Source organism: Natrix helvetica (genome assembly GCF_964273705.1).
Source record: "Natrix helvetica genome assembly, chromosome: 1".
NCBI lineage: Eukaryota > Metazoa > Chordata > Lepidosauria > Squamata > Natricidae > Natrix > Natrix helvetica.
Genome location: NC_138548.1, coordinates 201,786,394 through 201,801,221, shown reverse-complemented (window position 1 = coordinate 201,801,221; position 14,828 = coordinate 201,786,394). Strand labels below are relative to the sequence as shown.

At 45.2% G+C, this 14,828-nt stretch overlaps 1 protein-coding gene across 3 annotated transcripts in view; it reads right to left on the bottom strand.

The window, feature by feature from the left end:
• Nucleotides 1-86: 86 nt before the first annotated feature.
• Nucleotides 87-14,828, bottom strand: part of PRICKLE3 (prickle planar cell polarity protein 3) — a 33,819-nt gene continuing 19,077 nt past the window's right edge. For all 3 annotated transcript variants that reach the window (XM_081953896.1, XM_081953898.1, XM_081953897.1), the window contains 4 exons: nt 10,105-10,308; nt 5,688-5,874; nt 2,851-3,369; nt 87-2,735 (listed from right to left, as the gene is read on the bottom strand). In XM_081953896.1, the coding sequence (XP_081810022.1) occupies nt 2,098-2,735; nt 2,851-3,369; nt 5,688-5,874; nt 10,105-10,308 (1,548 nt within the window). In that variant the 3' untranslated portion in view covers nt 87-2,097. The remainder of the gene's footprint in view (nt 2,736-2,850; nt 3,370-5,687; nt 5,875-10,104; nt 10,309-14,828) is intronic.

Genomic DNA, 14,828 nt, shown 5'->3' with positions numbered 1-14,828 from the left:
ATTGTTGGTATAATTAAAAGGTATCTGGGAAACTTCTCCATCTAGGAAAAGGAGTCTGGCTTAATAAAAATGCTCATCCGTATAAGGTCTAAATTATGGCACTATGTTTTTCTCTACTTCCTCTCGTCTCACATTTAAATAGAAGTGATTTGGCTGTCAATATACACAAAGCAAGTGCTGCATCCACAAAATCACCAAGGATTTGATCAGATAAAGACCTTCAGTCAGCAACTAAATAGTTCAAATATACCATCCAAAGGAAGTTCTCTGCATCTTTAGTGTAGAGTAATCGCTATATTTCCAGGTTTTGGGAGTTCTACCAAATAATTAGCATCTCACAAATCACAACTTTCATTTATTTAAAATAAAGTTTGTTACCTCTACCCTGATTAGTTCAAATGTGTGCAGATTCTGCTACCCAATCTTCCCAAAACCAGCTTCTGTTTTTCACCAAGGGTATATTTGGCAGACTTGGTAGAAGAATCAAATCCAAAACATTTTACTTCTGAATAAAACTATGGGGTTTTTTTTTTAGAGAGAGGATAACTCACAGCATATACTTCTATTTCAGTGATGGATTAGATGGATTGTCTAAATTACAATGAAATAATATATCCTGCTCCCAATTTGTCTAAGGTAGGACAAGAAGATGAACATAATACTATGTTGTGTTTCTGCGTGTGCAACCTTTGGTCTCCAAATTCCCTTTTAGGCTGACCTCCCCAAGCCCAATCTGATCATGACAGATGAAAATGAGTTTATTTTTCTGTTGTGTTGACATCTGAAACAAATGAAACCTATGCCCTAAATTAGGGGTACCAAGTTTTTTAAAAAAGATATCCATTTTAAAAAAAATATTTCCAATGCATTTTTGATTGCCAAAATGTTGCCAGTCCCTAATATGTAAGCCAAGGATAACCAACTAGGTACCCTATTGATTTTCAGATGATAGGTTCCATAATCTATTGATCTGCTTTACATATATATATACATACACCCAAAATATTTGGGGGGGTGTCGTTTTGTCCATTACCACTAAAGGCTGCTGTGATGAGAAAATCACTCCCCTTTGCCCACTGCATTGTAACGCCCATGTGTTCCTTATGTTATCTTTTCTACTTTGCTTATTAATATCCAACACATTGTGATGATCCAGTGCAATACAAAAAGAATTTTTTTCCATGAAGTTTATTTCAATTTCATTTAAATTAAAAATCTTAATTAGAAAAAAAATTGAATTTTTTAAAAACTGCAAACTTTAGAAATGCACACAGTGCAGAGAGACTAGACATTGGAGGGGAGGGGGAGAGCAATCATAGATCCAGTTTGATTAGGAAGATACACTGAGGGGCTTACCCCATAGAAGACATCTTCTGCCCATGTTCCACCTCTAGTGTGGAAAGCTGGGGAACAGTTCAGCCTCACTCAGTGTACACACACACACACAATAACACACACGTCACCACCAAAAACCTTGCTACTAAAGGAAGAGAATCCCAAAGCTTGAAACTGCTACCTTGCTAGAGACTTATATTAGTAATAGCAACTCGAAGGATCAAGGGCCAAAAGGACCACCCAGGAATGGTGCAAATATTCAAAGGTCACAGTAAAAAGGTCAAAACAGAAGTGCAAGAGTTCCCAGGTAAATTGCTGCTGTTCAAAGCTCGCTCATGGGGAAAGAGGTTTATATAGGACTTGAACTTTCCAGAGGACAAAGTTAAAGCTGCGTTCAGGAGGTCACAGTTGAGAGGTCAAAAGGCCACCATGGAAAATAAACTACCACAGTTCGAAGAGCACCACAGAGAGAGACACTTCCAGATTCTTCACACACGGGTCACGTCTAAAGATCAGAGGTCAGCATGGGAGGGGGGAAAAACAACTCAAATCTCCCTGAGGAAAGGTTTCAACAGAAACAGCGGTCATGATGACAGAGGTCACTTTCCGAGGAGAATCCTTGGTTAATAGGCACAGGTCAAGGAGGAAGAAACAATGGCCTATGGCTGCAGAGGCCCCCAGAGAGAACGATCAACATTTCACCATTCAGACAAGCCCCGAAGCCCGACTACAGCTGGACTGCAATAGCAAAGCCAGGACAGCTCAGGCCACCACACAGCTCTTGTCCCGGACCACCCGCAGTCTTCGGCGCTGCCGTTTGCGAGTCGATTCACTGGGCGGCGTGACTTCTGGGGAACTGGATCCAGCACGCAAATGGGGCGGCAGGGGTATAGGCTCCCCTAGGAAGTAGCCTTCTTCCTCCGAGGATGAATCAGAAGACTCAGAAGAGCTGAAGTCCCATCCCCGGGGTGGGTAGCGCCGGTGCCAGGCAGGAAAAGCACTCTCTGAAGCTGAATAGGAGAGGTTGGCTCCCCTCCGTTCCCCCCTACCCTTCCTTGGCCTCCAGTCTTGGCTCCCCAGGTTGAGCGAGTTATCGGAAGTGGAGCGAGGGTGTCCCCGGATGGTTCCCCCCTTCTGCACCATCGGGGTCTCCAGGGAGGCTTGCTCAGGGGTGCTGGGCTCTCCCGAGATTAAAGGTTCCCGGAAGCTAACCCGGGGTATTCCTCCCCGAGCAAAAGTCCCAGTCTCCCTGCTCTCGCTGAGCCGTGGCCGGGCAGAGGCTTGAATTTTGGAAGTGGAATTGCTGCTCCAGTCGGAGGTTTTGGAAGAGGGCATCCCCAGCTCTGGCATCGAGTGGCGCAAGGGGGAGGTGCGCTGGAAACGTGGCTGGATCTCGGTCCCTGAGGAGAAACAAGATGATTAGGGGGGGGGGGGTTGAGAGGGCTACATCTCAAAGCCTCCCCCAACTAGCCCTGCACATCCGCAGCATTCTTGTTCCACTTAGCTCTACCTCACCTGTTCCTGGTTCCTCCTCTTCAGTGGCTGGAGGCAGGCAAGTGGACGTTCCCCGGGAAGCCCGTTCCACTGGCTCCTCACAACTCTGGCTATAGCCAGAACCATTACTGTCTGGATCAGAGAGCTCTTCCATTTCCGTGGGCACCTCCTCGTCCTCATCCCCAGGCGCCCCACTCCAGCTCCTTCGGATCCTTGGGGTGGAGTCTGACGGTACTGTCTGCCCCGCAAAGGAAATGGAGCGGGTGATGGAGGAGGGTGACGTGCCCAGGGATTGAACTCGGCGCTGCTGCCAGCTGGTCCTCCGAACATCCTGAGGACAGGTGCTTTGCAAGGCAGAGTCACAGGAATCCGAGCCGTTGGGGTCTTCTCCGAGGCTGCAGGCCCGGGAGCAGAAGATCTGACCCTGTTTGGGCAGGAAAGGCTTCCCCAGCAGGGGTTGCTGGCAGCGGGAGCAGCTGAAACAGACGTCGGTGGCGTGCCAGTGCTGGCCTTCGTAGGTCATCTGACCCTGGTCAATACCTGCAAGGGAGGCCAAACCATCGTTTAAGCACTTTGTTTCAAAACCCACAAAAGTTGGAGGGGCATCTGCTCTTGCCAGTGAAGGTGATCTATCCCATCTACAAAATGCTTTAGGAACATATCCTCCGGTATCTAGATTTTTGCAAAGAGGGTGAAGCAGCTGCTCTTTTGAAATGGTAAAATGCATTCTCTAGTCGAAAGGCTAGAGGCCCAGCACTGAAGCCCTATGTTCTGGAAAAAGCTTTCTCTTGCCTCATTGAAAGCACTGGCAAAGCTAATACTGGGAACTTAGATTCATTTAGGAAACAGCAGTCAGATATCTTTGCACCCTTGTTAGAAAACCAATGATGGAAGAATGTCTCCCCTCCATCTCCTCCTACTTGGATCCAGTCCTATTATTCTTGAAAACAAAAATAAATCCTAAATCATTTGTCTGAAAATTGAATGACTAATGCCCAAAGAAAATTCCTGGCCTGTGTGCCAGTTCTGCATGTGTTCATTCATATTACATCACATCCCTGACTGTATTTTAGGATGGCACTAAGCAAGACCTGCAGGAAACCCTCCACACTATGGAATCTCCAGTTGCTATAAACAAGCAATAAAGGTCCGAGTTTTACACAACATGCTACAATGTGGGTTGATTAACTGTGATTTGTTAATTCTTTCCTAGTTTTTCATACTGCATTGAGCTATGATGCATGGCATATAAACCAGGTTCATACAACATGTTGTATTACAACTAGGTGGGATATGGGATCCTGCAGGTAACCAATTCAGTACTGATCATGTATGCTTCTTCATAACTTCATCACTGCTTTAGGACTGGGAATTCAAACCCTGAAGAAAAAAATGTGGAAGCCTTATTTTGTCTAATAGCCCAATCAGAGGTGGGTTTCTGCCGGTTTGCCCTGGATCGGGCGATCTGGTAGTGACGGTGGCGGGAGGCTCCACCCTCCTACCTGGATGCTTCTGTGCATGCTCAGAAGCATCGTACATGCACACACAAGCGAACCGGTAGTAAAATAAATTGAAACCCATCACTGGACCCAATGTTTCTTAAACGTTTTTCTTCCGGACCCCTTACCATCTTTAAAAATTATGGAGGACCCCAAAAGAGCTTTTGTTTGTATGATAACTCACCAATGGATAACTTACCATGCGATAACCTTATCAGTACTTATCATATTAGAAATTCAAATTGATGCATTTACTCCCACGACTGCTTCTCACGGTTGCTCGATGGAATTTTTAATACTGCAGATAGTCCTCGACTTACGATGAGAATTGAGTCCCAAATTTCTGTGGCTAAGCGAGGCAATTGCTAAGTGAATTTTAGCCCCATTTTGTGACCTTTCTCACCACAGTGGTTGTGCAAGTCACTGCAGTGGTTAAGTTACCGGTAGGATCAGAGTTGTTAACTAAACCTGGCTTCCCCATTGACTTTGCTTGTCAGAAGATTGCATAAAGTGATCATATGACCCGGGATGCTGCAACCATAATAAATTTGAGCCAGTTCCCAAATGTCTGAATTTTGATCATGTGACTATAGGATGCTACAATGGTCATATGAAAAATTATTGTAAGTTATTTTTTTCCAGTGCCATTATAACGTTCAAACGGCCACTAAACGGACTCTTGCAAGTCGAGGACTACTTACTGTATTTTTTCGGAGTATAAGACCCACTGGAGTATAAGATGCACCAAGGTTTTGAAGAGGTAAATTTTTTAAAAAAGTTTTTGCACTCTGCAGGCCTCCCAAGCCCTCTGCAGGCCTCGTTTGTTGTGAAAAGTGGGGCATGCAGAGAGTTTGAGAGGCCTGCAAAGTGTTCCTGGGGGTTGGGGGGGAGGGGGAAACGAGCAAAAAACCAGCCCGTTTTTGGCCAAAAAAAGGGGAATGCATAGCCTTTAGGCAGCTTGTAGAGTGGTCCTGGAGGAGGGGAGGGGAAGGAGACAAACAAATAACAGCCTGTTTTTCGCTCGTTTCTTCCCTCCTCAGCCCCCAGGAGCACTTTGTAGGCCTCCCAAACCCTCTGCACATCCATTTTTGCAAAGGGGGCGGGGTTTCGGGAGGCCAAAAATGCGGTATTCCGTGTATAAGACACACCCAGATTTTCACCCTCTTTTGGGGGGGGGGACGACAAAGGTGCGTCTTATAGTCCGAAAAATATGGCATGTATTATTTTTCGACATAGGCTGCTAATAATTTTGAGTTTGCCAATCACCAAGGGATTCTTAGGGGACCCCCAGGAGTCCTAGGACCAAGAAATGCAGGTAGAATCCAGCCCTCCCAGTCTCCAGGCACCAGGTTGTCTTACCAATGTGCTCCCCGCACGCATCGCAATATTCTGCATAGAGGCTCTCGTAACAACGGCAGCAATAGGGGCGACGTTGACGCATGATGTATCGTTGCCCACCCAGGGCCTCCTCACACTCAAAGCAGCAGAAATGGCGCATGTGCCAGTGACGGCCTTCAGCTTCTGTGCACTCATCTGCAAAGATGATCTGTTCAGGGAAAGCAGGGAGATGGGTCCAAGGAGGAGACCATAGGAAAAATAATAATAATAGTAATAGTAATAGTAATAGTAATAGTAATAGTAATAGTAATAGTAATAGTAATAGTAATAATAATAATAATAATAATAATAATAATAATAATAATAATAATAATAATAATAATAATAATAATAAAGGTTAGGAGAAAAGTCCTGCAGCAGTAAAATTTGTTCCCATCTTTCAACACACAACGAAAATGTTACAACCTTTCACAAGTACCCTAATTTATTATTTTTATTGTAAGCTGCCTAGAGCAGTGCTTCTCAATTATTTTCTGTCATGCCCCCCCTAGGAAGAAGAAAACATTTCGCGCCCCCCCCCCGCGCGACTGTAAATAGTATCATTTGTCTATAAAATTGTTATAAGTACACCTCTGCATAACATAGCACACCGGTCTTTCCTCGTCTCCCACCGTAGTCACATGCTTTCTTTCCTCTTTCCCTCTTACTTGTCTATCTTTCCTTCCACCCTCCCTTCCTCCTTCCCTTCCTTCCTGCCTCCCTTCCAGTTCCCTCCTTCCTCTTTCCCCCTGCCTGCCTGCCTTCTTTCCCTCCTGCTTATCTATGCTTCCTTCCTTCCTTGCACCTCCCTCCCTTCTGCCTGCCTGCCTTCTTTCCTCTTTCCCTATCCTCCTATCCTTCCTTTCTCCCTCCCTCCTTCCCTGCCTCCCTTCCAGTTCCATTCTTCCCTCCTTCCTTCTGCCTCCTTCCTGCCTGCTTGCCTTCTTTCCTCTTTCCCTCCGGCGTGTCTGCTTTTCTTTCCTTCCTTCCACCTCCCTTCTGCCCTTCTTCCCTCCCTCCCTGCCAGCAGCTCCTCCAGCATCCCAGCTGGAAGCAGCAGCACAACAGTCGCCGTTACCAGGGGCGAAGGGGTGGCGGTGGCAAGATCGGGCGACCGCCGCCCCTTTGTCCCTTCCCCAACAGCGGCTGTTGCGGTGGAGCTTCCAGACGGAATGCTGGCGGTGGAGCTGCTAGCGGGGAGGCGAGCTACGCGGTGGCGAAGACGGGCGGTCCCATGCTTCCCTCCCTCCCACCCCCGCCCGAGCAGGCTTCTTGCACAGCTCCAGCCCGCGGCTCCAATGAAAATCCACAGTCCGAAGTGCTGCCACTTCCAGGCGGCATATATTATGCCTCGCCCACGCCTTCGCCGCCGTTGCACCCAGATGGAAAGGGAGCCTTCGCGCCCCCCTTTACGGAGCCTCACGCCCCCCCAGGGGGGCGCGCCCCACTATTTGAGAACCGCTGGCCTAGAGTCACATGAGATGGATGCAGGGGTGGGCTGCTACAGGTGCACCTGGGAGAACTTGTAGCTAATGTTATGGCCGGTTCCGAGAACCTCCAAATCCCACCCCTGGCTGGCCCCGACCACCCCTCCCAGGAGTCTCCACGCGGCCATTTTGGATGCGAGGTAAGTGCAGGGCCCACGTGGAGGCTTGGGGAGGGGGAAAAACAGGTCTCCTGGAAGGCCTCTGGAGCCCAGGGGAGGCAGTTTTTGCCCTCCCAGAGGCTCGAGGAAAGGCTCTGGAGCCTGGGGAAGGTGAAAACACACACACACCCCGCTGTAGTGCAGGAGGCGAGTAGGCCACGCCCACCATGGCCACACCCACCCAGCAACTGGGCAGAGAACCCATTGCTAAAATTTTTGAAGCCTACCCCTGGACGGATGGCTATATAAATGTGTTAAATAGATGACAGAGAGAGAGAGAGAATTCTAAAAATTATCCTCATCTCATTGATTTGCTTTTCACAAACTGTCCGGCAAATTTGGAAATGGGGATAAAAGGATAGAGGAATAGAAGTTTAAAAAGGCAGAAGGTACCAAAAACAATATCAAGGACTTCCAAAATTGTAAAATTAAATGGCCAAAATCTTGCTTGTGTGCAAGATTGAATGTTCTCACAAGTTTTTAGGCAACATTTCTGGGTCCTTGGAGGTGAGGTCACACAAAATGTTGGAATGAGTTCACCTGAAATGTTTGCTTCTCCCTCCTAGGAAAGCACAGACTAAGAAATGCAGAGAGCTGCTTTCTGGTAGAAGTACTACATAAATTTGTGTGATTGCCCTGTTTATGTATGATCTGGGAGAGAAGAGGTTTATATTTAGCATTTTGGTTCCTGCCAAGATCTCTTATGCTTTGTGATTTTCTCCTAGCCTAGTTCAGTTGTTTTAATATCAGAACTGGGTTTGAAGAGCCTGAGCATGATAAAGTGGATGGCTCTAAAATCAGAAAGGATTCAACTCCCTACCCCCACTTAACCTACATACAAGAAGGGCAGACATCTGAATCAATGGTGCCGACATTCCATTAGCGCCTCACAAAAACACATCATGTCTAACATCCCTAAATGAAAATCAAAGTAACTTACAAAAACACTCTGGTAATTCATGAATAATATGTCCTATACCAGTGATGGTGAACCTATGGCATGCGTGCCACAGGTGGCACGCAGAGCCATTTGTCAGGACACGCGAGGCACTGCCCTCTCAGCTGGCCAGCATGCATGCACGCGCTGGCCAGCTGAGTTCACCCTTTTTTAAAGCCATTTTTCGCCCTCCCCAGGCTCCAGAGGCTTTATAGGAGCCTGGGGAGGGCAAAAAAGAGCCCCCCCGCCCTCCCACAGAGGCCCTCCGGAGGCTTCATGAGCTTCCCTGCAGCCTCCGGAGTGCAAAAAAAACGGACCTACGGGCAAACCGGAAGTTCGGGAACAGACTTCCTGTTTGCTCGGAGGGTCGTTTTGAGTGCTCCGAAGGCTTCAGGGAAGCCTCTTGATGGTCCCTGAAGTCTTCGGAGCGCTTAAAACGACCCTCCGAGTGAACCGGAAGTCACTTCCGGTTTGCTCGGAGGGTCGTTTTGACTGCTTCAGAGGCTTCAGGGAAGCCTCCTGAAGGTCCCTGAAGCCTCCGGGGGGCTTCTGGGGGGGCGGGGGAGGCTGTTTTCGCCCTCCCCATGCTCCTATAAAGCCTCTGGAGCCTGGGGAGGGCGGAAAAACCATGAAAAATGGGGGGGGGGGGTCATGCCTGTAGTGCGCGCATGTGCACTGGGGGGGTCGTGCATTGCATTATGGGTGCGGCACGCCCGCACACGACCCCCCTGCGCTCCCCCCACTTATGGCACGCGAGCCAAAAAAGGTTCACCATCGCTGTCCTATACAATAAACTAGTTTTTGGACCTGTTGTTTCTTCCATTCATGATAGCAAGTTATATTGAAGGAGAAAATTAGTGGTCATCCTTCATCAAGTAGTCCACATTTGCTTCTTAAAACAAAGCTATTTCTTGGTTCCGAGGTTGAATCCATATATTTTAAAGCCAAGATGTGTTTTAACCATAGTTTATTGCTGACTATCAAAATGGGGGCTGAAAGTGTATGTCTCTAGGCTTTTCTGTGCATTTGTTAGCATTTTGTGATAAATTATTTTGAACTGGGTGAGGTATATTTTGTCTGTGTTTTTTAGAGGGATTGATGACGATAGCTGTACATTTTTGTGCTGGGAGTGTGTTTTGATTTTGTGAGGTAGATAATTTACTATGTTCTAATGGGACAAACATATGGTTTGCCATATGAAAGTTAGATCTTCACCTTTGCCATTTGTTCCAAAAGAAAGGGACAGTAAAAGAATGATCGCCAGGAAAATGCAGGGAGTTGGGGGTGAGGAAGGGTAAATTATCCAGAGTTATGTTCTTTTTAGTGTCTAAGAGAGACTTCTTAATTTTTTTTGCATGATACTTCTATAGACTGGCATGAAATTTGGGTAGATGGTAAAAATAAAGCAGTCATGGTTAAAATAAGTGAGGAACCAACTTCAAGCCATGGTTTTAAATTATGGTTAATTGTAAAACGCTAACACTGTGTATTACTTCAGGTGAATTTGCACACCGACAGACTAAAAAAAAGTACTGTCTTGCTGTTCTGGGGAAACCAAGCCAAAGTAACATTTGGACAGTTCAATTTAAAGCAGTTTTTTTCAATCTCAGCAACTTTAGGACATGTGGAAAGTTTCTGAGAGTTTATGCCCACATATCTGCAAATCACTAGGAATGTCAAACATGGCTTTAAAGCATGCATGTATATTCCCGACTAACAGAAATGATCCCAACTGCCCAACTTCCATATTTTCCATTCTGGGAAGCCTTCCACAGGCTCACAGCTGCTCTACATAGAGTCTGGCTGGACCTTCTCACCTCATCACAAGCTTCACATCGTGGCTTAAGGCGCTCAGCATGGTGGCGCCCACAGTAGATTTTGCCCTCCTGGTAGAAGTAGATCAGGTCAACGAGGAGCTCCCGACACGTGGTACAAACAAAGCACTGGGGGTGCCAGCAGGCACCATGCCCAGCTCGACTGGCAAAGACAGCAATGTCCCCTCCACAAATCTGTTTTCCACACTGCCAAGAAAAGAAGAACAAGTCAAAAATTTTTTTTAAAAAAACCAAACAAAATGGATTCAGTTCCTGCATTCCTTTAGGTGAGGAATGCTACACTTTCCAGTTTATAAATATTGAAGGCATTTCAGTTTTTGCTTTTTCCCACAGTGAGACCATATTTCTGGCGCACATATTTTTTCCAGGCATCCAGGCTTTCCCTGCCCTTAAGTCCGCTGCTCTCTGTGGATGATGTATTTTCCAAGCACTCTAACTGTCAGCCTCTGTTTCGCTATTTGCTTTTGGCTGCCATTGAAATGGGGAGGAGAGGGCTGGTATTTGGGAGGGAAAGATTAAGCACAGGAGAGATTGTACAAAGGGAGTTTTGGTCTCGCCATCTACTGCGCATGCTGGAGATTAGGGGTTGGTGTTGGTCAAGGCCAACTGTCCTGCATACCAACCTGATGATGCTCCTTGAAGATGGAACTCACATGACACCTAAGGGATTTGCAGATTGGACACTGGGATGAGGGTTACCAGGGGGAGGGGGTTTGGTCACATATTGATATGTATGATTTTGCGCGCTTTTGCCTCAGATCTTGCTTTACTTAGCTGCTATCTTCTCATAACCAGTAAAAGTACTCTTTAATTCTGCAAAATGGAGTTAAGTGGTTTCTTTCTTGGTTGCTGAGGGAGGCCGGCTTGACATTAACCACATTAGCATACTAAGAAGAAAAAATTAATCTGGTTGAAGGGAATTCCAAAGATGCTGGTGATCTCTGACATTTCATTCTATTTGAAAACATGTTGTCACAGGACTTCTCCTTAACTCATTGAAAGCTTTTAAGATTTTATAAGCAAAAGGGAAAATAAAGAATACGACTGAAAAATGTAATTTCCCAAATTTGACAGTCCTAATTTAACAAGACAAGTAAGTATATTCCAAATTGACCTGCTGTGGCTGCTCTGATGTATAATTTGAATTCAGTTTAAAATATACATATATTTCTGGGCTTAGATGAATTTAAGGAAAGGTAAACAGAATCATTTAGAAACAATAGATGGGCAGCTCCTTTCTTTTAATTGAGTTAGGAGATATATGCTAATGGGAGCCAATGAAGCACTAGAGGGCATACTTGGTCCACCAGTCTATTTCTTTTTCTGGCTACCACCAGTGTTTTTCAACCTTAACAACTTTAAGATGTGTGGCCTTCAAGAATTCTCCAGCCAGCCACACCCTGCCTTGGCAGTCCATGTTAAGATCCTGACCTGATACTTGAAATAACCCTATTCTTTAAAAAAAATCTGTGAAAGAGACAAGGCAGAGCCAATCTGGAGACAAAAACATATGAAGAATGCTTGCAGGAATTGGGTATGGCCAGTCTAGAGAAAACAAGGACTAGGGGGTGATATAATTGTAGTATTCCAGTATTTGAGGGGTGCGGATCAACTTATTTTCCAGAGCAGCAAGACAAGAAACAATAGATGGAAACTAATCAAGGAGAGAACAACTTGGAATTAAGGAGAAACTTCCTAACAGTGATAACAATTAACCAGTTTGAACAGCTTGCCTTCAGAAGTTGTGTCACTGGAGTTTTTTAAGATGAGACTGGACAGTCACTTGTCTGAAATAGTATCAGGGAGTCGGACTAGAATACTTCCAAGGTCCCTTCCAGCTCTATTCTAATTGATTGAATCTAGAGTAGTTGACAGACTGAAACCTGGCCTAGCTTCATGCTTTTAGACTTTTCCAAACACTGCTTTCAGTCTGGAATCAGGCCCTAAAAATTAATTCAGAGTTGCATCTCTTTACACTAGTATTTCTTTTTTGTAGGTTTTTATTTTTCTAAAATCATTCATTCGGTCAAAACTACTGACAGCTTATATAACAGGGCAAGTTCAAGGGTTTTTTCTTAGATTTTTGCCAACCTATGCTTGTGTCCTATGCTTAATCTGCAAGCAGGTAGATATGCTAAATCTTAAACTTGGCTTAATAAACTAACTATGCTGAGGTAACATGCTAGAGTTAAAACAAATTAACCTTGTTTACGCCTCAGCATTGACAGTGGTGGTGCTCTTTTACTACAATAAAGCTACGGCTAGATTTCTACACCCACTAAATCAAAGCTATCCATCCCATGCCACTGCCTATAATTTGCATGTTTATAACAACAGGTATAACTCAGTGTTTGTCTGCACTAAGAACAGTGGTGGATTCCTGCCAGTTCAGACCGGTTTAGTGGTTTGGTGGCTTGGGTCACTGGAACTGGCAGCGACCCAGGCCTGCCACTCCCCCAAACTGGTTCTCCTTGTTTTTGGGTTCTGCACATGCACAGAACAATTTTAATCACATGCCTGCTGGAACCCATCCCTGACTAAGAAGTATTCTGTTCTGAAGACCACTCATATCCGTATCATATCATATCATATGTCGGGTTGTGTTACATTATATTCCTGTTCCAAATATGTAAGTAGCTGTCTTAAAGTGAGTCACAGCTGTAAATTGATTTCCTGCTGAAAATCACCCCATAGCAGCTGCCATTTGCAGTCAGAGGGGCTGCTTACTGAAAAGACTCAGGAAGAAGAGTGGACTTTCAGCACAGAATTTGTTCCAGGTTAATGTCCTGTGGCTGCCTTTTTCTTCAAACTAAAAGGGAGCTCTTGTTCCCTTTTTGCCCACCACTAATGATAAAATCTCACGTCCAAACAATTTTTGCCCAGCAGCAGATACATTTGCACAGGCAATTTTTTTGAACTTCTATTAATCATTTATTCAGTTTCATAAATATTAACTCAGTTATGTGAATATTGCAAAGACAAAGCCTGCTGTTGTTGTTAGTTGCGAAGTTGTGTCTAACCCATTGCGACCCCATGGACAACGTCCCTCCAGGCCATCCTGTCCTCTACCATCCCCCAGAGTCCATTCAAGCGCACGCCTACTGCTTCAGTGACTCCATCCAGCTACCCCGTTCTCTGTTGTACCTTTCTTCTTTTGCCTTCAATCTTTCCCAGCATTAGGCTCTTTTCCAGTGAGTCCTTTCTTCTCATTAGGTAGCCAAAGTATTTGAGTTTCATCTTCAGGATCTGGCCTTTTAAAGAGCAGTCCGGGTTGATCTCCTCTAGGACTGACCAGTTTGATCGCCTTGCAGTCCAAGGGACTCGCAGGAATCTTCTCCAGCACCATAGTTCAAAGGCCTCAGTTCTTTGGTGCTCAGCCTTTCTTATGGTCCAACCCTCACAGCCATACATTTTAACTGGAAAAACAATAGCCTTGACTATATACACTTTTGTTGGCAGGGTGACGTCTCTGCTTTTTAGTATGCTGTCTAGATTTGCCATAGCCTTCCTTCCCAGGAGCAAACGTCTTTTAATTTCTTGGCTGCAGTCCTCATCTGTAGTGATCTTGGAGCCCAGGAAAATAAAATTGGTCACTACCTCCATTTCTTCACCATCTACTTGCCAGGAATTGAGGGGGGCGGATGCCATGATCTTAGTTTTCTTAATGTTGAGTTTCAAGCCAACTTTTGCACTCTCCTTCTTCATCAGCATCAAGGCTCTTTAGTTCCTCTTCACTTTCTGCCATTAGAGTGGCGTCATCTGCATATCTGAGGTTGTTGATATTTCTCCTGGCAATCTTAATTCCAACTTTTGATTCATCTAGCCCCGCCTTTCTCATGATTGCTCTGCATATAAGTTAAATAGGCAGGGAGACAGTATACAACCTTGCCGGGCTCCTTTCCCAATTTTGAACCAATCAGTGGTTCTGTTTCCAGTTCTCACTGTTGCTTTTAGACCCGCATATACGTTTCTCAAGAGACAAATAAGATGGTCTGGTACTCCCATCTCTTTAAGAATTTGCCACAATTTTTTGTGATCCACACAATCAAATGCTTTAGCATAGTCAATGACGCAGAAGTAGATGTTTTTCTGGAACTCCCTAGCTTTCTCCATGATCCAGCGTACATTGGCAATTTGATCTCTAGTTCCTCTGCCTCTTCGAAATCCTACCTGTACTTCTGGCAGTTCTCAATCCACATACTGCTAGAGCCTAGCTTGTAGGATTTTGAGCATAACTTTACTAGCATGTGAAATGAATGCAATGGTGCAGTAGTTTGAACATTCTTTGGCATTGCCCTTCTTTGGAATTAGAATGTAAACTGACCTTTTCCAATCCTGAGGCCACTGCTGAGTTTTCCAACTTATAGCCTCTCTACATAGGCTGTAGAGAGACATTTAGGTGTATTGATTGAGGTATCAAGTTAGAAACTGGGAGATTATGAGTTCTAGTCCTGCTTTAGGTACAATGCCTTCTGGGTGACCTTGGACCACTTACTTTCTATCCAGCCTAAGAAGCAGACAAGGGCAAAACATTTATTATTTTTATTGTATTATTTATTAAATTTATATGCTGCTCATCTCATGGTTTGAGGCGACACTTCCAAAATCTTGCCAAGAAAACTGCAGGGATTTGTCCAGCAGTCACCAGGAGTCAACACTGACTCAAAGGCACCAAACGGAAAGCATGGAGAAGGCATTCAAAGGTG